The sequence below is a fragment of the Styela clava genome, chromosome 8 (assembly GCF_964204865.1).
Source record: "Styela clava chromosome 8, kaStyClav1.hap1.2, whole genome shotgun sequence".
Classification (NCBI taxonomy): domain Eukaryota; kingdom Metazoa; phylum Chordata; class Ascidiacea; order Stolidobranchia; family Styelidae; genus Styela; species Styela clava.
In genome coordinates this window covers 7,409,341-7,435,155 of record NC_135257.1, presented here as the reverse complement: position 1 = coordinate 7,435,155, position 25,815 = coordinate 7,409,341, and the positions used below count along the sequence as shown (strand labels likewise).

At 35.2% G+C, this 25,815-nt stretch overlaps 2 protein-coding genes across 2 annotated transcripts; both read right to left on the bottom strand.

Annotated features, from left to right (window-relative positions):
- Positions 1-221: 221 nt before the first annotated feature.
- Positions 222-24,417, bottom strand: LOC120346348 (uncharacterized). Its single transcript, XM_078115246.1, has 22 exons — positions 24,154-24,417; positions 23,722-23,837; positions 23,053-23,211; positions 22,367-22,454; positions 21,974-22,060; positions 20,569-20,705; positions 17,174-17,320; positions 16,865-16,994; positions 16,697-16,783; positions 16,042-16,196; positions 15,235-15,384; positions 6,859-7,066; positions 6,248-6,339; positions 5,481-5,639; positions 5,095-5,182; positions 4,911-4,997; positions 4,615-4,754; positions 3,825-3,971; positions 3,483-3,612; positions 3,042-3,128; positions 2,790-2,944; positions 222-2,714 (listed from the first exon to the last, which is right to left on the bottom strand). Exons 1-22 carry the CDS (start codon positions 24,380-24,382, stop codon positions 2,535-2,537), a joined length of 2,958 nt encoding a protein of 985 aa, XP_077971372.1. The 5' UTR covers positions 24,383-24,417; the 3' UTR covers positions 222-2,534.
- On the bottom strand, positions 9,921-11,535 carry LOC120346659 (uncharacterized). The gene is made up of 2 exons (XM_039416446.2): positions 11,228-11,535; positions 9,921-10,868 (listed from the first exon to the last, which is right to left on the bottom strand). Exons 1-2 carry the CDS (start codon positions 11,467-11,469, stop codon positions 10,223-10,225), a joined length of 888 nt encoding a protein of 295 aa, XP_039272380.2. The 5' UTR covers positions 11,470-11,535; the 3' UTR covers positions 9,921-10,222.
- Positions 24,418-25,815: the final 1,398 nt, after the last annotated feature.

Here is a 25,815-nt window from a genome sequence, read left to right as displayed (position 1 = left end):
TTTGGACCACCCTGGTCTACCTTATCGAAAAACTCCCGACCTCGCTGACAACTAGATCGTTGAAATGCGATCGTGGAACTGCCACATAGTGCAAATAGTTAATTGGACCAACTGTTGACGAAAAAAGAATTTTTTTTAAAACAAAAATGCTGCAACAAGGAGACTACTAGAAAGAAAAAACAACAACAATTTAAGAAAATGACCCATAGGCCCATTTCGTGTCTAATAAATCGGTTCCAGTTTTTATTTTTAATAAAGAAGGTTAATATGATACTTGAAGAAGTAAAATAAGCAAACAATTTGAAGTTTGAGTTGTCTGGTGAACTCGTAATATTTTAATAAACACCGATAAACTATTTATATATAAACTTCTGCTCTAAAATTTTGTGGTGCCCCTCTTTGCTTGGTGCCCTAAGCACGTGCTTATATTGTTTATTGGTTAATCCAGCGCTGGGTGGAACACTGAATGGGCATCACTAATCATAGTTGTTAGCTTGTTCTTTGTAATATAAATTTTATTTCCACATTACATTGCATCTCAAGAAGTTCCTTTTGAATATTTCCTGTAGCCGTATCCACGGCATCAAACGGAGTCCTGAACAGCCATTCATTTTCAAGAGAACGAACGTTCCGCCTCATTTGACGACGTTTCATATTATCCTCTAACATTTCTTCTATTTTTTCTTCTTTGGCCATTTATTCCTCGGTTCAATTGTTCAAAAGACGTTATGTTTCATTTCCACATTACATTGCATCTCAAGAAGTTCCTTTTGAATATTTCCTGTAGCCGTATCCACGGCATCAAACGGAGTCCTGAACAGCCATTCATTTTCAAGAGAACGAACGTTCCGCCTCATTTGACGACGTTTCATATTATCCTCTAACATTTCTTCTATTTTTCCTTCTTTGGCCATTTATTCCTCGGTTCAATTGTTCAAAAGACGTTATGTTTCATTTTTTCTGGCCAAGTGTTCTGCGCCAATGAACCCTCTGTACTCAGCATCAACTTTTCTGCGTTTTTTGCCATTTGTCTAATTGTAATTAAATTGTAGGCTCAAACCCTTTTACAGCGGCTAAGCTCATATGAGAGAATATTTACGCTTAATTTTGTGCTCGGTAAACTACTGTTAATATCGCTCTTAGCTCTTTGTTGACGTTATCGCCTGATATGAGAGAAGCGATAGAACCTTCCAGCCGTGACGCAAAGTGCGAATGCTATAAATAGCGTGGATTTCAAAATCGCCTGTCAGACGTCTGAAAATGTCGACTCAGCTCAGACAGGAAATACTCCTTTATAATGACTTATTGTTGGTTTAGCATGTATTTTCAGTCATATATACTATCCCTGACCATCCCTGGCGCTGTGTTGTTTTGATAAATATGATTTCGACTGCTCCATAGTTGGCAGAAGTATGGAGATTTTTTGTAGTTAAAAAAAACGTAAAATTAATGGTAATTTTAACGCGTAAATGCGCGTATGGGATTGTTTACGCCGTTCTACGCGCATTTCCGTCGAAAAAATTTAATATTTTTGCGTTGGGGGTGGTCTGTGCAGTAATAATAAGAGCTGTGACGTCATCAAAATCAGTAATTTTAGCCTTGAACTTGATACACCTGTAAATACAATTGTGAATTTCAGAGTAATAACCATTTATTCTATAATAGGCGTTTCGGTGATGTTGTGTTAGGAAAAACTTGACGAAAACGTTGAAAAAAAAATTAATTAATTAGGAATTAATTATTAACCCTCTACTGTACACAGAATTTCTCAAAGTCCAATTTATTTTTAGAAATTTTTGAGATATTTTTGCAAAAAAATTTTTTTTTCGGAGTGTGTTTCAAAAATATATTGCTGAATAGAACTCTAGCACACGCTTTTAAAAATCCATAAGAGAAGCTTTAGGGCTTAGTGGTTGACAAAAAAAATAACTTTAAAAAGACCATGTCAAATAAATTGGGTCAACAGCTGGAAGAGAGTTTTAAACGATTTCATTAAATTTTTCTGTTATAATACAATTTATTCCCCATGTTTTTCACAATTACGTGTATAGAATATAATCAACTACTCAAACGGAGATTGTAAAATTAATTCATCGTCAAAACCGCCGTTTTGTCGCTATAATTCATTGAAGCGTCGCGGGTCGGATTATTTTACTCCGCGGGCCGTAGGTTGCCGACCCCTGCAATAGGGCGATATCTTTTCAATCCATTTGGAATACACAATAAAATCACGATATTGTACTATGCTCGTCTTGTGCATTTAAAAAACGAAACAATGTAAAAATTCCAGATCGAGCATGAGAAGATACTTCATTAGGCTACGAGCAATACAATTGACATTTTCAACTGAATCATAATAGGCGTTTCCACGACTTATTGGTGCTCCATTTTTAGCATGAGAGCGCAAAAAACAAAAGAATGCATGGACAGAAACAACAAAAGAAAACCAAAATCTATCACATAGAAAATATGTAAAATATATACAGATTCGTGGCGTTATTTCGCTTTTCAAATTGTGATGTCAGTTTCCCCAATTATTTTGGATTTAATTCGCACAATTCTTCCTCTTTTCCTTTTTCGTTTCCTTCACCCGACTCATAAGACCACGGTTGCTTCTTGTTTGTACCAAAGATTAAGAAAACCATTGCACCAAGAAAATATATAGCTCCACCAATCCAGAATGAAACTCTCCATCCAGTAATTGGATCTTCATCCTAAAACAAAATACTGTCGTAAATCGTGTTCAGTTGTGCAAGTGGAAGTTTGATAATAAAACATGCTCGACGTACATATTTCTGACGTAAAAATCCTGTTATTTGTGGAGCGATTATCCCACTAAGCGTTGACACCGTGTTACTCAGACCATAAGCTATTCCACTGAATTCTGGCGTTATTTCCATAATACATGCCTTAAATCCTGGCACCACCAGCGAGTCCATGGCAACTGAAAAACGGACACACCTATTTACACATAATTTTTCTATTTTATTGTTATTATTCGTTAAACTGGAACCTTTCAAATAACAATCAATCAATCGTACCTGATAGAGTGAATAGTGTCATGGCTGCTGGTACACTTGGTCCAATGTAAGTGACAATACTTATTGATATGCTTGATGTCAAAAGCCCTGTGTATAATACATCGTTAATCTTGATCAATTGAAGGATATTTAAAAAAAAAAATAATTATTTATTTACTGCATTGAATACTTGACTTGGATGATCCATTCGTTTCTCTGGAATTTTGCAATACTTAGTCGTTTTTACTATAGGAGACTTATTAGATTATTGATAGGACCGATCTAAAATATCTTAAAATATAATTTTATCGCAAATTTTTCTAGTTTTTCAAGAATTCTTCAATATAAAATGATGAAATATAGCATTTTCTATTCAATTCAGTAATACCGAATGCCAAACTCTAGCTCTTTACATATATATGTTGTATATAAACTGAATATATAATGTTGTGAAATAAATACCAATTGTAGTTAGTGATTTTCTGACATAAATTGATTTAATATCCTTTGCGATGAGGCAATCCGCCAGTGGTCCAGAGACAAAGAGCAACAGTGCACCAAGCATAAATGGAATGGAACTCAAAACACCACTCTGAAGAATAGAAGTAAATAATATGCCATTGTCATTTGTTTCAAAGCGAATGGGGTAAATATTAAATTTAGGGGTATGGCAGTCGTATAAATTTTATAAACTATAAATATACTGTAAATATACTATAAATTAACTTTAGAATTTATCAAAGTTTCGTGCAACACTTGGGGTATTTCGAGATGTATGCATATGAATACAATTTCAATTCTTACCGCTTTAACATTGAAGTTCAATACGGTCTTCAAATAACTTGGCAACATTGTCATCAACAGATATTTTCCAAACAAACTTGAAAAATGGGTGAATGCCAGACAAGCCCATGCTCCTGACGTTATCATTGAAAGCCAAGGAACGGGACGCTATAAAATAGAGACAGATTGTAATCTAGGGCCTATTCGCTTAACTTCGTTAACATTCAACGTGCTATTAAAGCACCAACTTTCGTTTTCAAATTAAAATGACATTTCCTAAACATCGTAAATAATCGAGAGAATTTTTCTCGAGCTAAATCGGACGTCTAGTAAAATCCTTTCCTCTAACAGTTTATCTAGAAATTGGCATTCGCCAACTTATTTTAACACTCTGTGGCGCTCGCAAAATAACGAGGCTAAAATTTTCATTGCTGGCAATTCGGCATGTTCTTAACAGGGATTAAATGTATAAGTTTTGGTGTTTACTTACTGCATGAAAAAGCCAGTGAGACGACTGATTGATCAGACAACGGTTTTATTCAACGACGATCGTACGTAAGAAAAGAATGTATTCGACCGTGCGTCAAGTGTTTACGAGATACTTCATGAATCGTACATAGGAGATTTCGCTATTGAGTTTTTATAGACCCAGTTACGTGCTCGTGAACCATGGTTTCGTATTTGTAACTCATCTTGGGGTCCTAAACAGACATCTTTTTCTCAAAGCTAAATATTTGGCATTACTAGCGATTTTCCGTATTGATGTATATAGAAGTAGATTATATCTAAAAAAAAAATGTATTAATCTAACCTTATGTTTCTTATTTTGTATCATCTCATCTTTTGATCCCATAATTAATCGTTTTTCTACAGCTGAAACTCGCGGGTGATCTTGGGGAGAATCGTAAATGAAAATGAGCCACGGTATTGCCCACAATAACCCAAACAAACCTTCCGAACAAAGAGAAAATGTTATATATACAAAGGCATATATCAAGTTCTACGATTCTACGAAACGATTCTACGTGATGTGATGATATTTTCTGCCTGGAAGATAACAGTCATAGTTTCATATATGCAGTTTTAATGATCAGTTTGAATACTTACCGGTCGCGTAAAACACCGATTCCCAACCATAAGCATCTGCGAGCAAACCTGCTACTGGGAGAATGATGCAAGTCCCGGTAGGAATTCCTGATAAATATATCGAAATTATTCAACTTGAGCAAACTCCGAAAGGCTCAAGTTAGGAAGAACAACTAGAAATTGGATGTCAATTGATCAATCATACCTGCGAACAATATCGATATCAATTTGCTTCTTTCAGACAAAGGTGCCCAAGCTGAAGTTGTTGCAAATAGGATGGGCATTGTCACGCCCTGTATGGAATAAATGAATGCAAAACCGTCAAATTATTGTACTTAGTAAGTATTGGAGTAATTTTAGAAAATATGCCAAAATTATTCGTGAATGAAAAAAAAGTATTATAATAGTTAACCGCCCATTATTATAGTACAGATAATTTATGTTATTCTAAGCGTTGTGTATTGTTATTGCTATATTTTTGTTTGCAGAAAAATATTTTCAGCACTTCTATAACAAATTGTCTTACATTTTGCTGAGGCAATCCACTAACTAAATTTGTATAGATATATTTATAAGTCAGATATTACTCACCGATAATACTCCTACAAGCACACGAATTGCGACTACGGATCCGAGTTCCAGGTTTTTAGCTACAACAGGAAAAAGTAACGTCAATGTTGATGAACCGACAACACATCCTCCCAAAACTCGAACTCGTCCAAATATTCTTCCGAGATAAGCTCCAGGAACCTTTGTAATAAAGCTCATGTTATTACATTGCTGACTTTGTTATTTACTGCTATGATACGACATTTTGTGATGCGTAATTAAAAAATACCGAACTAAATACAAATGCTCCTTTCCTCAAGAATTTCAGCTATATGGAATTCTCTACTCCATTGCTGGTTTACTGATCATAACGACTTGCAAACTGCTTCAAGACTTTCACCAGTGTGTACTTACTAACGCAGTCTGTAGTTACTGACGCACCGCCATAACACAATGTAGTTTCAGTACAACTTCACGGATATTAGGTACTCTCACTGTGACGTTGCTTTGAGCAAATTCGACAATTTTCGACTAGTTAAATGTTTACAGTGAATTATTCTTACAGACAAAATGTACGTTGTAAAGGGTGGGAGTTGTATTCAATGGGACTATTGAAATTTGGTAATAGTTGTTGCAACATATTCATTCGGTCATAACTTCCATCACAGAAAAATATAACACATATTGTAAGACAAAATACATAATGTTTTTTTTTTATCTAAGTAACTCAAAATTATCGTCATGATTCCGTAAACTTGTCTTGCCTCGACGAAAATATGTTTATATACATTTTTGGTGGTGTTGTTTACCTGCGTTACCATGTATCCATAAAAGTATGCACTAAGAAGCAATCCTTGTTGATTTTCATTCCAAATGAACTTATTTCCTTCCGACGGATAATCTGAGATTATGAAATGTAATTTTTAAAACTTGGAAGTTTCGACATTTTCGAATTTAAGATTTATATCCTATTACTATGCCATTGAACCTATCACTGAGTATTATGTCACTTAAAGAACATAGAAAGAACAGTATAAAGTAATAAATTATCTTAAGTAAGTGAACTTCATTGATGTGATCCCACCAATTGTCCAAGCCATTCTATTTAAATGATTGTATCGCTGTATAGACAACACTACCATGCGACACAAAAAGGATGGGACTGTACTTGAAAGCTTACATCTAAAAAAAGGGTGCACCCGTAGTATGTGCACCAAGATGGCGCACAACCTGAACATAGTATGTGTACTAGGTTAGTGTTCAGGTTGTGCGCCATCTTGGTGCACATACTACCGGAGCGCCAAAAAAAGTACATACTTACAGTATACGCGTCTCAAATATCATATACATACAATTATTTTAAGTCTGCGAACTGCACGTAAAATAATCAGATAAAAAATTCTACTTTGTTCATTATCACCTTGGACAGTAGTTGTTTCAGTTATTGTCATGTTTGTTTCGTTGTGCGAACCAATATTTGATATATTTCCTGACCTTTCATTGTCAAAATCGACCATATCAACTATCGCGACGCTGAGATTAAGACGTAGAGCGTAAAGATTGAAGGTTCCCATAAATGCAAACACGGCAAACACATAACGAACTTGCAGTTGTTTTGGCATCATAGTCTACTATCTGCAATGATATTTAATATATAAATAAAAAATTCAATTTCACATCACATATTTTTTGTTCTGAATCTTCACATTTTGCAACTGAATTAGCTGTTTTTCAGCATGCAATCGTTGTAAGCTGTATTAAGTGTAATCTGTTTTTGATGTAATTGACGATAGAAATGAAATACTTCCTTTTTTTTCTACTGAATAAACTAACCATTAAAAACTGCAAACATGATTCGCTGGTTGTTCATTGATTTTAAGTTTGCTGGTTGTAATCAAAATTAAATAACTTTATATCTCAACAATAATTTCTGGCGTTTCCAGCTTTTAGTCCTGATTTGCTTTTTGGTTGCTACCAATACTGGGGATTTTTCTTAAATATATATACTGATCTGTCTTCATTTGACGCATATTGACATTGAAGTTGTACTTGTACTTCTCAGTAAGTTTGTCGCATTTGGTTTGAGCCAGTGAAGACTTTTCAAAAAAAAAAAGCTTAATAAAATAACTTTCATATGTAAACCTAAATGCACCCCTGATTACGTCAAATTTGAGTCTTTATTTGTCAGTAATTATCATACACTCGCGCTAATTCCCTTTCTCCTTGTTTGAACCCTCAATTTATATGTGGTCACAAATGCAACAGCCATATACAACAGAAAGTGTGAACTCACTGATCTTGGTGTCGAGCCTGGCACCGATCTCATAAAATCGTTACGATCGGCTTTACTGCTTAAATATAGAAGATGTAGTTAGGTCGTGGTATAAGGGTTTGATAATAACTGTGCCCGAGTGATTATGAAACAAGTGAGACGCTTTGCATTTGTTTGTACTGTAGTACTGTCTGATACATTTTCGTTATCGTATGACCGATATTACAATGTTTACATTTTGTTTGGTTATGGTGAGACGGTGGGATAAACCCGGGCCGTTGTTTCTTTTAATTCGACTGTTTATAATTTACACCAACTCTACATCAACGAACAATAAATATTGACATGTTCCGTGACACCCCACTTGTATGTTGACCGTTTTGTGTCAGTACGAGATCCTCTGTAAATGAATTCTAATACTTTTCGCTATTGCGTTTTTGGGAGACCGTGTTCGTTAGCCTGACTTTCCGCGAAGTTTAGTAAATGGACCCCCTAAATACTTTTTACGTTTTGTTGGGTGGCTTGATTCGGCAATGTCTTATACCACAGATGATACAGTTTTTTACTCCATAGTCATTTGCGAACGAATCCGTAATTTGATGAATTTGAACAAATTCAATCATATTGATGGCCCGATAAAAATCGTAACTATATTCTGACAATTTTTACTACAACACTAACACTAAATTTGGATGTTTCAGCCAATAATAGCGCTATTGCTATGGTTGAATGTAAATTTGGGCACAAGCCTTACGAATTTTCCTTGCAAATATTCCCGCAAATAAACTGTAACGCTTTTTCGATTTTATATTTGTATGTATGCAATTTTAAACTTGCATGCAAAGCCCGAGCTTTGAAAAATTCATTACCCGCTATTTAAAAATCGTGTTTATTCCCGCTATAGACTTATGTGAACCATTATACCCATTCTAATAGATCAGTGGTTCCCGACCTTTTTTATATCGCGGCACACCATTGAACTCTTCAAATTTCCGCGGCACACCTATCACAAAACATGAATATTTTCTACTCATAGTCATAAAGTCATTTTGCTATAAAACAAGCCTGCGAACCAAGTATCAGCGACATAGTTGATTTAATCCAGAGAATGTAAATAAACAGTCGCAGAGAAGATTCACGGCAAGGTGAAAAAACGTTTTCAGTGCTTGGCTGACAGTATAACTAAAAACCTGAGCAGCTTAGTTCACTCTCATCTTCTTTCTAAGTTTTAAATTAAAATGCGCGTTTGTAAGACGATATGCTAACTTTCAACTGTCTATTGAAATCACTTGGAATGATATCGAAAATGATATTTTTTCGCGGCACACCAATAGTTATTCCGTGGCACACTAATGTGCTGCGGTACGGTGGCTGGGAACCACTGTGATAGATCGTGTCTTTTGTAAGGTAAAACGCTATGCCCGCTCTTAATATGCCACTCGTAAATAATCTATGCGTATGATCTTTGTAAAAATGCCTTGGTCCTTCTAAATGCAATGTACTTTCTGAATCAGTTATGCCTACTGTGAAAATGATAGGTTTCTTTTAAAAAAGGATGCGCCCCTTTAAAAATACTATCTAACCCCTTCAAAAAAAGTATGCTTTTTCAAAACAGTTGATTTAGATGATCCCGCCTGAAACTGGAAAAAAATTTACACTGGGTAGAAAGAATACTGTTTATAAAAATTGCCTAATATACCTGTACAGTCGATATTTGTTTTTATTTAAATTTAAATATCAGTAAACTACTTTTATACCGAATCTAGTGTATGGTTGAACTGCGACAAGTAGCTAAAATATAATTCATTTGCAAAGAATAGGTGTCGATGGCAATTTGTGATAAATGACAGCTTCAGATTGGTGGTGCCCCGGAGCAATGAACGTTCTGTTGGACTTTGGCGATTAACAATTTTTTCAGAATGTTATATTTTTAGCTCATAAAGATACCGTATATATTTATTCGAAAAATAAGTAACAGAAAAGTTCCAAACTATATTGTTAAATATCGTCGAATCGCTTCTAAAAAAACGAACAGTTTTTACATTTATCGATTATACTTAAAAACTATGTTTTATGGGCGAGTGAGTAAAATTATGGTCTGGAAAATGGTGCTGTATTCTGGCCAATCAAACATAATGCTCACCCATTACAAAGTATCACTTTCTTTTTATGATTAGTTCTGAAATCAAGACCAATGAAATATATATTTTATAATACTCTAAAATGTGACATAACTCGACGGACTAAGCTGTGTTGAAATAGACAAACAATTTCTAATGCTGGCAAATACATGGAGAAGGAATGCATGAAATGACTTTTATTGAATGAAATGTTTGAAAAAGCATAAATTCAAATTTAATAGGCAAATCTGCTCAATATTAAACTAACTAACTTTCTGCAATCTTAATTTGTGAAAAGGTAAATTTAGGTAACAGCTGCATTTGTTCCATTGCTCTAAAAATGATATGATAAAATGATAATTTTTTTTCCTTTTTTTCCTCCACAATCAGAGTTACATTTCATTCACGGCTTCAAACCAAACTTCGAAATGGGCTGTGACGTCACTAGTACCTGGTTCGTACATAGCGCAATAATATGAGCGTGGGTTGAATCGAACACCAGAGAGTGCCAAAGTGCGGGCGAGTAGACCAGCCTGGAGGTTGCAATTTCTCTGACTTTCGTGAGTAAACTCGTCAGCGTATCGGCGAACAAAGTAAGTGCGTTTTGGGACTAAATCAGTAGAGATGCTAACATCAGAGGGTTTGGGTGGGGTTTGGGTTACTGGGATTGGAAGGTAAAATTGCTGAGAGAAACGGTCAGGACAGATACTCTTCAAATCTTTAGCTTTGCCATCGACGATCGGGGTTTTGTGCTGGGGTGTATACCGGATGCGCTCATTGCCGACGACATATTCAACGGGTTTGTTTGCTGAAACCTGTTCTTTGTCGGTTTCAGAAACGCGGACGTTATCGCCACTGGTTTTGATATGACGATCAATGGCTTCAGCTCCCAATTCAACCTTTGACAAGATCGGGTAGGTAAGAGGATATTGGTTTGGGTGCTTTACATTGTTGATGTCCATGAAGATGTAAAGGCGAACGTAACCATCAGCGGCAGATTCGCTCTGATTCAGACAGGGAGTGTGTGAAGACACAAACCTAGAAATATGTAAATTGTAATACCAATGCCTGAATGCAGCACTGAATAAAAATCTAAACAAAACAAAGCTTTCATATTGGAATACTTTAATACAAATATTAAATCTGCGGAAGTAAAATAATACATACTATAAAACGTTTTAGTTTAGTAGTTATTACTTTAGTATTAGTATATTTCTTGAGATTAGCTGAGATATTGGATACGTTAAATACACTCACTGACATAAGCCAGAAATATTGAAAGAGTTGTGTAGTCCTTAGCGATGTTTTCGAACTATCAAAACAATACATCCTATTTTAACAGATATCATTTCGTACGCAAATATTTTTGCGTTCGGACGAATGACTACAATGCTTACCAGGCTTCGTCGTATTGACGAACTTCGTACGATTTGTGTTCGGTATCATTCTCAACAATCTTCCATTTTGGTTGTCTGTGAAGCTGTTTTTCGTTGAAGATGTCACGCCACGATTTGTCGAAGTAGGATACTCGATCTTTCATTCCTTGGATATCAATCTCACTCTCCGCGACTATTTTGTATTGACGTCCGAAGACACACCCGAGAAGGGCACAGATAAGTGTTACCTTAAACATCATCATGGATTTTTCTTATCAAGTAGGTAGTTGTTTTCAGACTACTATCTCTTTGAATAGAAATCTTGTGTTGAATAAGTTGCTTTCAGTCCTTATATTTATACTGTTTTGTATGATATTTAAATATCACGGCTGCACGTTTTCTCTGAAACATTTGGCTGCGATGATGAAGCTCCCGGCGTCGTGTTTGACATATTTCGTAACTTCCATCTATGCATTTGAAGGGTCAGGTTTTGGCATTTGTTCATCAAAACAAAATTTTGCAACGTGACATTTCGCTGCAGTTCTCTTTGCAAAATTCTGTTTTAAAATAGTTTTGCAAAACACTGGTAGTGATTGTTTCGCAACACAACGCGTTCTTCCAAGTTAAATTTTAATGGTCAGTGATCTTTTTCATAATTTAGAAAGTGAATATTTTGATATGATGCGTATTAGTTGGTGGCGTAATTTTTACATATTCTTTTTAATTAATATGATACATTCATCGCAATTCACAAGGCTTCCAACAAACCCAAATCTAATTTAGATTTGCATTCATTTTTACATTCGTTAGTGATGTCATATTCGGTTGTGTGAAAATAATAATTTACAGTTATTTTGAAAAAATACTACCAAAATTTTGCTTTCCTGCTACTCCTATGCTGTAGGGTTGTTAGGAAAGCATGCCAGCAACTGCAAAGTTGCATGTAAATCAGTACATATCGTCTCATTACTATTTCTGCTAAACGCACAGTATTATTTGATAAATCAATAAATCACAGCTTAACGAATCCTGTCATATGCTATTTCGCAATATTGAAGTTATGCAATATCCAATTTTGCAGCAAGTTTGCATGACTGCTATCCGGGGGTACCATAATTCATGCAAGTTCATGTGCAATTATAAATCTGTCTGTGTCAGGAAAATTTGATATTTTGGACTAAGCATGGGCATTGCGGAACAACACTTCAACATGATGAATTGCATGCGAATCTCACACGGAATGTTAACTTGTGCAAATGTGTATCGATTTTGAACTCCTTTGAGCCTGTCAAACGAGCAAGAAAATGTTGCAATTTTCAGTGCAATCCGATCAGCTGTTTGTGTCACGATATAGCGGCATAATTATAGCCGCATTTCAAGAAACAGTCGAAAGCGTACAAGCGTTTAGTTTAGTATTTTATCTTTGTATTTTTTAGTCAAATTTGAAATTTTAATTGTTTCGACGCAATTAGAAATATCGAACGTTTGCTAAGTTTGTTTAAGAAGTCTTGGTTTAAACGGATCTACTTGTATGCATATATATCACTATTCTATTTATCACAAATATTGATGAATATGAATGCCAACACTCAATCAGTTCATTAAATGTTTATTTGGGCGACCCTGTATAACTTCTAGAATTATAGAAGCTGATTTCATTTCATATAAATTTTGTAAATTTTAACGCGTAACCTTGTGAATTTATTTACCAAATGCAGTGAATTTACCAACAAATCCAAAATGTGGTTTCTTCGATGAACTTGAAAAGGGCTTTCAAAACATACGACTCTTTGTCGACGGCCCGATATTAGCTTTATTGCATTGCATTCAAATAATACTAAGTGATGGCAATCACGGAAAAATTGAATGCAGCGGTAAATATTTTCATAGAAAAACAACACGATGTAAACTTGCATATATATAAAATTTTCTATTGATAGTTCAATCAATTTTTCAGATTTTTGCACTCAAACTTAACTCTGCATATGTGTGCAATGCGCAAGCAACGTTTGGGTTCTTTTATCTCCCTAATCTACGTTTTTTAAACCGTATTCTAAATAATTTGTAATTTCAATTTAAACTCAGTTGCACAAATTGCGCAACTAACCGACTATTTCGCAAGATGTAATATTTAAATTAATGACATTCTATTATCAATCATTCTATTTAAATTTTGCACCGTTTTAATAGTGAGTTGAGCGGGTTCGATGTTTTACTTTAGCTTTCAAACGCATCACGTTGATGCAATTTCGCAAATCACCTCATAAATGGTCTGTAAACGTGACTGAGGTTCATGCTGACCAGCTGTTTTGCAGCTGATAATCAGCTGATTGCCCGGATCTATCACGCCATCATATCTTGCAAACATTCATTTTCAATACGAAAAATACCAGAAAATTGACAGGTCAAACTAAGACGAAAACCCAGTATATATATATAATAATAATAATCGTAAGATTGTGACATCTTGCGGCAATCGACAATGCAATTGCGCAAGTTTCTTATATTATGTAAAATAAATGCAACGGTTTCTTAGACATGAAACAAATGCAATGGATATTTTTTTAAACTCTCAGGAACACCGTATGATCGGGAAAGGTAAGTCCCGAAGTATGATATCAGGAGGTATTTGTAGGCAATTTCTCATTTCTAAAGTACCCTAAAGCGCTTTTAGTATATATATATATGTTGGACGTGAAATGGACAATGGGGCTTTTTATTGTTGTTGTTCGTGTCGTTGCTGAAACAAAAAAAAATTGTTTTAACAACGGCACTAATCTTATGTAGATAACCATTACTTATTGAATTTCCTCGTTTCTCTGCTTTATCCCAAACTTTGGTGCCACCATGAGAATTTTCCTTGATTAATTTTGACTTGCTCGTGGTCATTGAACAACGTGACGTTAGCGATAACGGTACGCGTATTTCGTGTCCTATATGGTCTCATGGCTGTTTTTTTGGTTTGTAGTTTTTTTGTTATTTGTAATCTTATTGTAGTTTGGTGAATGTAATATGAGTCGCAACCGACGCAAGAATGAAGGGGCGTGAGAGCGACTCTAAACATGTTATGATGAACAATCTCGAAAATCTGAGCCATCCGCTTGTATATAAGTACAATTCTCGTAGATGTATGAAAGGTATAAGTCTATAGGAGATCAGTCAGAGGCTAGATATACAAAAATCAAAATTCAAACACTTGCAAATAATAGATACCAAACACTTTGCATTTTTATTTATCTAGATTTATGTTTATCCGCATCCGCTGAACGATCAAAACCCGATGTTGGAATGAATTTTTTTTTAATTTAAAACAAATTGGAAAACGCATTCAAATATTGAAAAATTGTTTCATCTTTAGTCATAAATCACGGAACATTAACCTCAATGTTAAATTTGGTCTGATTACAAAATTGTGAAATTGTGGCAAACATTAAATATATATACATATTATACTATTTTCAAGTCCACGCAAATAAACAGAAAAGATGAAAACTCTTAGAATGAAATGTTGACTATAGATGTACAACATATACCTCGTACATCCATAGCAAAGAATCTTTTTGTTCGTTTCTAGATTTTAATAGAATATTTGTGCGGCATTTTTGCTACTGTTCGTTCTGTCAGTTGAATTCAATCACTTGGGTCTTAGAGTGACTGGCTGGATTGGTTTAACGGTCATTTCATATTTTTTTAGGGCCTCCTTAAGTATGCGCACCAACCTGAACTCAGTCTGTGTACCAGGTTAGGGTTCGGGTTGTGCGACATCTTGGTGCGCAAACTTCGGGAGTACCTTTTTTTAACCTTGTAATTCAATATATTTGTTACGTTCACGGTTACATGACATGGCTGGCAGACTTCGAGTTCTGTTTTCATAACGCGAGGGGTGATTGGCAGTCGGCATTGCCCAGGTGAGAAGCTCACAAATTTTGGCGCAATGACCTTCCTAAACATGTAGTACAAGAAAGTGGTAATCGATTTTTAACTGTAATAACAGGCTGTCGATGTGCTACAAACAAGATCCATTATATGTTTTCGGTCACTGTCATTACGGAAGATTGATGGTTATTCGGCTTCTTCCAGACCTGTCTTTCATTGGTTCCAAATATACAAAATTCCAAACCTCCGAAGAGATATGCAGCAGCAGCAATCCAAAAAGCAATTTGCCATCCAAAATAACCCTAAAACATAACATGCTGTTAATTTACAAACTTATTGTATAAATTATATAAGAACCTCAACGGAGATATGTATCATTGAATATTTCTATATCACCACAGCTCTATTACATCACTAACGCAGGGTAAATGCGAGATTTGAAGCGCATGGTATCTCATTAGCTAGCTATTGGCAGTATAGTTCATAATATCAGTTAGGAGTTATTTCTATATGATTGAAGTTTTTTTTCATATTCGGGAGGAGTTGTTACAAAAAGGTTGTGTATAAGTGAAATGCTAACACACGCAGTTATGTACGTTCCAACTTTATCAACCATCTCAAGTTATATATCACTTGTTTGGCAACGTAGTTTCACTGTACCTGCAAAGGGCAGTACAGAGCAACATTAGCAGTCACTATGCATGAGAATGACAAAATTCGGAACATTTATTTGTAATATCAATATAATCCTTTTAGTTAACGTGAAAAGGTGGTCGGTTAATGCTCGTAGTCTTAACGCAAGTCGAGTCATAGCTCGAATTTAATTCGAAATGGCGTTCATTATTCGCCAGAATCGTGTAAGACACGTCTTACTGAGGGAGATTCAAAATAAATTTTTATTTTAATCAGTTACCGAGTGCGTTTCCTGCCTAACCGCACAATAAAATATCAGTACGTACATATGCATCCCTTAAAACTCCTGTGATTTGTGGCGCCAAAATTCCAGAACAGTTTGCTATCGTAGCACTCATACCAAAAATGATTCCACTGAACTCGGGTGATATTTCAATAAGGCATGATTTGAAACCAGGTACAGCAAACGAGTCCATTGCAACTGTCATTAGTACCGTATTATAATAACTACTTGAAACATACAATATGGTGCAAATTGAATCGTCACAGTCAGGTACTGATCGATTGGACTTGACAAATTTGTTAAATTTTATATACCTGGTACCAGATTTCCCTACTTTGTAAAGGTTACTAATATCTCTGAGGTAGCTATAACATATTGTCATACTCTTGTACAAGTTGAAATTTTGTATTGGTCTCTGCAGATCTACTACATGTAGCTCAATGTATATGCGGCATTTTTGGAGAAAAATTATATGACACAGAAGCAATAAATGAAAATATCTTGTCAAAGCAACAATAATTGCTATTCATGAAAATATCACTGCACGGCCATTTCTGTAATACATATTGTCTTACTCGATTATGAAAAATATGATAGTATTTCGTTCATAAAAAATGATGATATTTTAATAGATAGAATATAAATACAACAACATCGTATAATTATATTGGAGTAAATATGTCTAGTTTTAAACTTACTTGTTATAGTCACCATTGATATTACTTGTACTACGTTACATCCAGAGTATATTAAAATTACTACAGCTACACACGAAAGGACCATACCTAAAAAAGACGTTATTGTCGTACTTTTCATCGAACATAGACCAGAGAAATGAAAGTATAAAGTAGTTGATATTAGCTCACCAAAACCAGTAAAGATTTTCCTTACAATAATTGGTCGAATTCCTTTCAAAATAAAATAATCGGCAAGGGGTCCACATACAAATAGTAAGAGACCAGCCAATGCAAATGGGACAGCGCTCAAGATTCCACTCTGTATTTGAAATAGAACACGAATGACTGTTAACAATAAAATTATAGCATGTAAAATTTTATATTTGAGAGATACTGAACGTGAGTGGCTCAATTATTTCAAAATTTGTTTTTGTCCAAGGTGATTCTCCTCCTATTTCGAATCATTACATTTAGTTTAGTTGCAAAAGTGATAGTTACCGTCTTCACGTCGAATTTCAGGGCAGTTCTGAGATAAGTTGGGAGCAACAATCGGAATGTTGTTCTACCATATACGCTGCAAAAATGAACAGCAACAAGACAATATAGTGGACGGGATTTGAGCATCTTCAGCCACGGTATATTTCTCTGAATAAAAAATATTAGATGCAATAAAAGATAACAGTTTTGTACCCGCATTTATGTATACTTGTATAATCAACATCGTATGGCATATTGGATTCAAAACAAAGGCTAGTATGTATACGTTTTCGCAGGCGACAAAACTGAGTCGAATTACCTTTGTGTTGTGTGTCGTCTTCACATTACATAAAGAAGGTGATACGAAATTCGGTGTCTCACGCGATACTAAAAAGGTATTTTTTTGGTATTTGGCAATTTTTGTATTTATAAAAAGTAGCCGTATACTGAGGACTGAGTTTTTACTCAAGTATAACCTTGTTTGGTGCTATTTTTTCAAAAGTTTAAAACATATAATTGAAACAAATTTTCCTCGATCAGTTATCCACAACCTGCGGCCACTGAGGATAAAATCTGCGGACGTGCTGATGTGTGTTTCAGCTGCAAAATAAGCACTGGACGGGAATACGTACTACGCAATCAGTAATTAATTATCTAGATTCTAGAAAAAAAGATCAGGGTGGTCCAAATCCAGGCCCGCGGGCCACATGTGGCCCGCCGCTTTATTATCTGTGACTCACGTCACATTCGGAGAGTAATCAAAAAATCGCATTTCGTTAGGGCAATAAGTGATGTGGAATGATGTGCTTGGCAGTCTAAATTATTATCTGGCTTTCTATCTTTTTGGTCGGGAATATACGCTAACAATATAGGCATTATAGAAAACTAAAAATCGAATGCGGATTCTATTAGCCTGGGATGGCTATGTCTGATAACTATCTGTTTGCACAATAAAAGTGTTTGTTTTGTATTGCACTGTTTACCTATTCTTGGCACTATTGTGGCCCGCGAGCAATGCAAAAATAATGTCATGATTATACTTGTTGGAGCAGAAGACGCGAGTAAGCGTTGTATTACAAAACTCTGTCCCCTTGATTTGATCCCGCCCTCGTATGCTCAACATATGTCCAACTTCTTTTTGGTAGTTCTAACCATGTTCTTATTGCAGGTGAAGTTTCTTTTAAAAATTAAACCATAGCATGTCATAAGTCTCTCTGTTCCGCATCATCTCATATGATTGTAATAAAGGCGACTGAGACGCCCTAAAGGGAACTTATTTGAGATATGCTATGGAATATATATATTTTCGTAAATAGCTAACTCTCTTCAGACTGGTAGTACTGTAAGGAGTTTATCGCTCACCGACAGTACCATCCGCAACCACTGTCTAAGCCAGGGGTTCCCAAACCAGGGGTCGCGACCCCAAATTGGGTCGGAGTGATAAGTAGGTAGGGTCGCAAACAGGTCATGGGGTCGCTGAGTTATGGTCGAGGATGGATATACAAAACATCTAATATATATTTGACAAACAATGTTAAATTTAGCAGTTTGCACCATGGCTTACTGTAAAACAGGCCCATAGGCATCGCTCTATGCTTATGCTATAGAAAATGTAGGTGATTATTGTGACATCACCGTTTGGTTTTAGCTTATTTTACTTGATACCACCACATGACCAATCTCAAAAGCCCAGCTAAAAAAGCTCTAAAGTTCCATGAAAAGATATATATATTGACCTGGGGTCGCACTGGACACTTGAAAGTTGTCTTTGGGGTCGCCCTGAAAAAAGATTGGGAACCCCTGGTCTAAGACGTGGTATTCATCGACCTGTTCTCCGAAGTTAATCGACGTAACAAAGCTTAATGAAGAGCTCATGATTGAGTTTATTATGTCGGACTCGGCCGGACACAAATGCAATCTGAATATTTGTACCGATTTTCGCCGCCATTAGATCATTTCTTGCTGGCCGCAAAGTCAACGTCGTTCATGATGACACAACCAGACGATTTCTTCTGGAGTTCCTCAGGGCTCAATCATTGCCCCTACATTGTTCGTTATATTGCTCAATGACTCTACACACAACTCATTTACTCATTTATGCTGACGAGTCACGACACTACTTTTTATTTTTGTCTTGCTATAAAATGAGATGAATGGCGTCGTTCGGAACTATTCTCTCCAAAATACGTTTTCAGTCAACTTGCGCGGTTTATTATGAATTGTTATCCGTTTACTGCCAATATTTCCGCAAGATTAAAACATTGTGCAAAAGTTTTTTTTTTGAAGAACTTCAATTTTGTGGGTTTTCATAATTTTATTTTTGTTATATATAGACCCAATGGTGAGCTGTAGCCGGAACGCACCGGAACGGCGTTCCGGTTGTTGGACATTTTTTGCATTTGCGTTCCTGTTGTTGAAATAAAATTATGGTACAAAAAGTCTAATTCCTCTGGTAATCTTAGGTATTAATTTATGTTTTGTTACATCGTAATTCTTTTTACATCACATCACGCAAAAAATTAGTACAGCAGTAGCGTGTCTTAGATGTTTTCCCGACCATTGACCCCATGGAAATTCATTCTATACCTTTCTAATAATAACATTTGTATAGAATTGCTACGAATATTCTTGCAATTTTACATGGACATATTTCAGATAATTTCTTCATATTTCCTTGCAGTTCTTTGGCTCTATCTTAGGACAGACAAAACTTTCTGTAAATGTTTGCGTCGTGTTGTAAATATATATATATTACATTTTTGCTAATTGGGTGCGTGTTCCGGTTGTCATGTTTTTTCCAGCTCATCACTGTATAGACCTGACCTACTTTAATTACTAACGCGTAGGCCTACTTCCCCGCTATAATTCTTTAGCAGCTCTTGGCACTTCAGCGATCAATCGTAACTTCGCTCAGAGATGAGTCTATTTCGCTGCTCAAATAGTGCACGCCTCTTTGCTTTGTGCAGATTTTTTAAAATCAAATATTAACATAAAGCAGGTGAGAAATAACACGGAATTCCAATACAAATTGTTACTTCTGATAATATGAATCTAATTACCGATTGTTGTACAACGTTTGAGAAAATATTTATTGGTATTGTGCTTAATATAGAATTGCTCGTCGAATCGTGCATCAATGTGGAACATGCATGGGAGATACTTGACTACAGATATCAATAAAAGTTTAACAGCATAATTAAACGGCTTTATTCAATAAAAAACTGTTCATGCTCACTATAAACTTCGAGTTGTAAAATATGTTAGTCTGGCTATCATAGAACTATCAGAATGCCATAATAAATGAGAGATATTGAATGAGACACATTGAATTACAAGATATGGTTGGTATATGTCATGTTAACTGTATAAGTTTAATTGTATAAATTCATAAAATATATAAGAAATCTGGAACATACCTTTTCCGTACTTTGCTGTCGGTGGCTTAAAGACGAAGTTATATATCTTTTTTCTGAGTCTAAAATTCTGGGGTGTTTTTCTGGAGTTTCGTGTATCAGAATTAACCATAATATGGACCAACAAACTCCACATCCACCTATACAGAAGATAAAGATTGAATTGCACAATTGATGCTGCAGGCTATCGATTCTATTGAAGGTAGTTTGTCATAGTCTATAGATAATTTCAAGATATAGATCAGTGCTTTTCAACAGGGGTTCCGCAATACATGCAGTGGGGTTCCGTCAGTTTATAGGGTTCCGTTTTTTTAGAGGGGATAATTTCTTGCTTCAGCATGTTGAGGCGTCGTTGCGAAGTTGTTTGAAGAGTATGTAGACATGAGTATGAGAATTCAAGAAGATTGCAAAGGAAATGCAAGAACAACCTAGTCATTGAATTTCACGCTTGTAACCTTCTTTCTGTTTCGTTGCTGAAGTAGAAATATTCGAATTACAAATATTTCGTGTTACGAGTATTTCAAGTTTTATTTTATGTTTGTTAATTGGGGTTCCATAAAAATCGAAAAATTATATCAGGGGTTCCACAATAACAAAAATGTTGAAGAGCACTGATATAGATAGACCTATATTAGGTATGTGAAATCATATGTTTAGTTATTAAAGTTTATTCATTGAATCCAGTGCTTGGAAAGTTGTAAACACACATTTCATTAATTTCCTGCAGCTTTGTTCCAATTATTACTTATCGATTTTAATCGGTAAGTATGTTGATAGGTATTTATCTGTCTGTATGTCTGTTAGATGCACGCGATATCTCACGAAAGCGAGATCGAATATGCTCCAGATTTTGCATGTTCATTCATCTTATCTCGGACCAGAAGCCTATTGATTTTGGGCGAATTATATCGTATAATTAGAGAGTTATTGATTAATTAGTGATGGGACACAAGATGTCACTATGGAGTAAGAGCGCTGTTTTGGGGGATCCCCTAACTTTCGATCGATAAGTCTTCGGTCTCTGACCGATATTCTCGTCTATAGGTGGCCACAAACTTGCGACACAAAAACGTTTGTAATAGCTACTGTGACGCTATAGAGATTTTTAATGTACTTTTAATTAATTTAAACTCACTGATAGGGCTGGAAATTCTCCTTATAGGCCATATGGTCGTATCGCTCCCTCAGTCTGTACCGAAAACTTTGCGTTTGCAGATAGGATACAAAGTAGAATATGCGTTACACCAAAAATACCCGTACAGACATATTTTCCCCAGAAGGCAATATTTTACCATTTTTATCTTAACATCTTTGATCCAAATGGTTATTACACAAGAAGCTTCGTAGGTATCTATCGGGAGTTCAAAGGACTGAATTTCATTTCAATATTGCAAATATTGTATCTAACCTGTAACGTAGAAGACCGACTTCCATCCCAATGATCCTGCAAGTACCCCAGCAACAGGCATAAAACAACTTTGGCCTATTGGAGCTCCTGGATTTCATAAAGTAAGTAAATGCATTAGAATCAAAGAATGATTAAATACTATATTAAATTTCTACTACGCCCAATATTCAATTTATATATTTATGATATATATTTTTGAAAATACGATAACTCAGGAGATAAGAGCACCATTGAAAGCATCTGACCACATCTGAACTCATAATGTTACGAAGTTAAAGTCTAAACTATTTTGGAGAATTTAGAAGGGTGAATAAACACCTGTAGCATTTCATCATTATCCGTTTCTAACATTAATAATGACTTAACATAAAACTGAAGATTATAAGTATTTACCAGCTAACATGAAAGAAACAATTTTGCTTCGTTCTTGTGGAGGTGACCATATTCCTGCAAGCCCGAACAACTGAGATATTGTATGACCCTGAATGAATGAAGGAAATAAACTAAAAACAGCAGGCATATTTTGCTTAGCTTAGAACACTTAGCTCAGAAGTCATTTCTTCCTCATTTTTTTTCTTTCCCTTTTATTGTTATTTTCCATATTTGTCGAGGTTGTACAATTATGTGAATATATAGGATGAAATTGAGATACATGAATACAGTATCTTTATCTCTGAGCATTGCGAATGTTTGGCCACTGTGATATTTGCGGTCCATGTACTAGAACAGTGTTCCTTTTAAACCACGCCCCTCCTCAAAAATAACTAGCTAACAACAAGCTACAAATAACAGATAGTAATACGAAAGTATGTTTTAATAAGAAAAAACGTTGAAAATGGAACGTAAACAATGAAATGATTGCAAAATTTGCAATCAAATCTAACAAATATTTTTATTTTTAATTAGATTCACGCCCCCTCAAAAAATGTTCTCAACGCCCCCTCGTGGGGCGCGCTCCACCTTCTGAGAAACACTGTACTAAAACAAGTAAATAAAATGAAAATGTTTCGTTCCGTTTATCACATGGTATAATATCCACAAGTTATTGGCGAATCTAGACACACATAGTAAATACTTACCGAAAGTATTCCACAACATGCTCTCAGCACGACTAATGCGATGTACCCTCCTGCCTCCGTAACTACTGGTGTAAGGATAGTTAAAATCGAAGTAGCAAAAATGCAATACCCAAGCAAACGGACGTGGCCGACCTTACGACTGAGTGATGTCATGGCGACCTGTAAACGATATTCAGTAACTAAAATTCGGAATTTTGTAGTACATTCCTTGGATATACTGAAACTGAGTTTATGAAGTGTGTTGCCCATTTAAACCTTGTTGCCAAAATGAGGCTTCGAAAAATATGAACAACTCAACCACTGCCAATGCGACTACCGGAATACCAATGGCTACTCAAACCACGTAGAATATTTAAGGTGGTGAAATATGCTCTGAGCATTGCGAATGTTTGGCCACTGTGATATTTGCGTTCCATGTACTAGAACAGTGGTTCCTTTAATTAAAACAGTCCGTTAAGACTAATTCCATCAGTTAAGACTAATATATATATATAATATATATATTATATATATATTATATATATATATATATATAATATATATATGTAAAAAGTCAATTATTTGACTAGAGTAAAAAGGCACACATAGAAGTAGCCTTCAGTTAACCATTTTTAAAACTTTCAATATTTATGTTTTGCATTGATAATGAATAATTGTAGCGTCACTAACTAAGGATACAACAACTCCGTAAGAATAGCTTCCCAACACAAGACCTTGTTGTGAACCAGTCCATAGAAATTTGAATTCGTCCTTTAAACTCGTACGATTGGAATCTGCTTCTGCCCCTGTATAAGCAATCATAGAAGAAGGAAAAAGAATGCATTAAAAGAATGTATATACATTTTAATGCAATAATTTATATGCAAGTTTCACTACGCGAGGCCAAACAATGTGCCGCCTATTCTTGATTTGAAGGAAAGTGCACTGGCGATAAAATTGCAAGCTTTCAAACTTGTATCAACATTGTATCAAATACAAATATTGTGTTTCTAAAAAATTGGTCGCCCAAAACGTCTTCCTAAAAAAGCATGTACGAATTAATATTTTTCAATAAGTCATATTTTTGTTACGATTTATCTTTTTATCTACATATCCATTTACCCATATCAGGACATTCTGGAATTTCGAGAAGATTCTGTTGAGTCGTCCAGTTCGTATCTGACGTTAATGTACTGTTCTGAGTTGAGGTGCTGAAATTTTCTAAGCCAGCAAAATCTACCATCTCAATTATTGCAACGCTTATATTTTGTTTGAATAGGATTTGGGTAAAGGTCCCCCAAAATCCCATCAAAGCCAGAACATATCTTGCTGGAACATGGAAAAGTTTCATCTTGCGTTTTCCAAACACTTAAAATTATGTATCAGGTGCCACACTATTGACTAAAATAGATATTAGCTGTAGGCTTTAAGTTGGAAACCATACAAAGTACTTATGCTTACAATTACATCTAGAGCTAATATACTGTGGGAGTTGTTTTCTTCTACCATACAATGCCAAACTGCTGACTGTTTAGGGGGCGGTCGACCATTATCTATCTATCTCGCTTAAAACTGTATAAAGATCTCATAAAATTTTTAGCATCGTCCGATTCACGGAATACGCAACATTCAAAATATATCCAGAGTACTTAAAATTTGGAAATAATCAATTTGTCTTGATATATATTAATTACCTTGTACCCTCCTATATTTCGAGCATTTGAACTTTTTTAATAAAATTTGACTTTAAACTATATCTGAACTGAACTTTACATGATAAAATATCATGCGGCGCATTTAATATAATTTTATTTGTATTTGCGCTTGCTTCATTTAACAAATTTTGGCCTTCATACTCGTGTCATATAAATTTATAGTCTAATTTCACTTCGCATATTAATATGCCTTTTGTATCTGCTGCATATTGATGTAATTTATCCAAGCGGCAAGATAAATTAACGCAAGTGCAATTAAGATCAGCCACAGTTGGTGGAGCATGATCAGCCATTATTTAAAAATGAAAATTTCTAATTTCAGAATACTTTTTCCTGAATGACGCATAGATTGCAAGTTACAATCGATCATAATCAAGACAGTTGAGTTTTGCATGACTGGATCCAATCGCACAAATAATACCATTGCACTGGACTTATTATCGACCGAATTTGCAGAGTCACGCGCGTTCATCCAACAGAAAATGATTCTCGTATATGAGTAAAATTACAAACGACCACCAATTTATTGATATTTTAGAGTGATTCGTTGAAACTTATGTTATAATAATTTTTGTATAATTTTAAAAATATGTTTTTAGTACATAATAGAATATTATAACAATATGTTGAAGGTCACTTTTATCCAAATTTTATTCATTTTTCTTCGAATAATGTCAGAAGGGAGGTTAATTAATATCTGACGCTTCTGTTTACAAATTCAAACATAAAGTTATGTTATAAAGTTAAAATTCAAACATTACACTATGTTTAGGCAGTGTTGTCACCTGTGGGAAACTGTGCAATTTTTTCAGTTCTACTTCTCCGGATACGGCCATGCGTCATCACTGATAGTCGCAATTTCCTGCCACTTTACGAAACAGATCTGACACAATAAATACGCAACAACAATGCTTTTAAGTTGTGTTGGGAAAACATTTCAAGTCGTATTGGCCTGTATCTTTTCACTCACTCGTACATTTTGGAATCTCATCAGAGACCAAAGACTGCATAGAACATTGAACTACCCCAACTATCTCCTGGGGTCTACACTTGACTCCTTTGTTATTTC

Bases quoted from the DNA above. Each gene is read 5' to 3' on its own strand.
- LOC120346659 (XM_039416446.2), bottom strand. From the start codon at position 11,469: ATGATGATGTTTAAGGTAACACTTATCTGTGCCCTTCTCGGGTGTGTC. The intron at 10,869-11,227 runs GTAAGCATTGTA...ACATATTTCTAG, and splicing joins CGTCAATACGACGAAGCCTG to GTTTGTGTCTTCACACACTC.
- LOC120346348 (XM_078115246.1), bottom strand. From the start codon at position 24,382: ATGAAACTTTTCCATGTTCCAGCAAGATATGTTCTGGCTTTGATGGGA. The intron at 22,061-22,366 runs GTAAATACTTAT...TATGAAATCCAG, and splicing joins TGTTTCTTTCATGTTAGCTG to GAGCTCCAATAGGCCAAAGT. The intron at 3,129-3,482 runs GTATTTATTTCA...TATTATACACAG, and splicing joins AAAATCACTAACTACAATTG to GGCTTTTGACATCAAGCATA.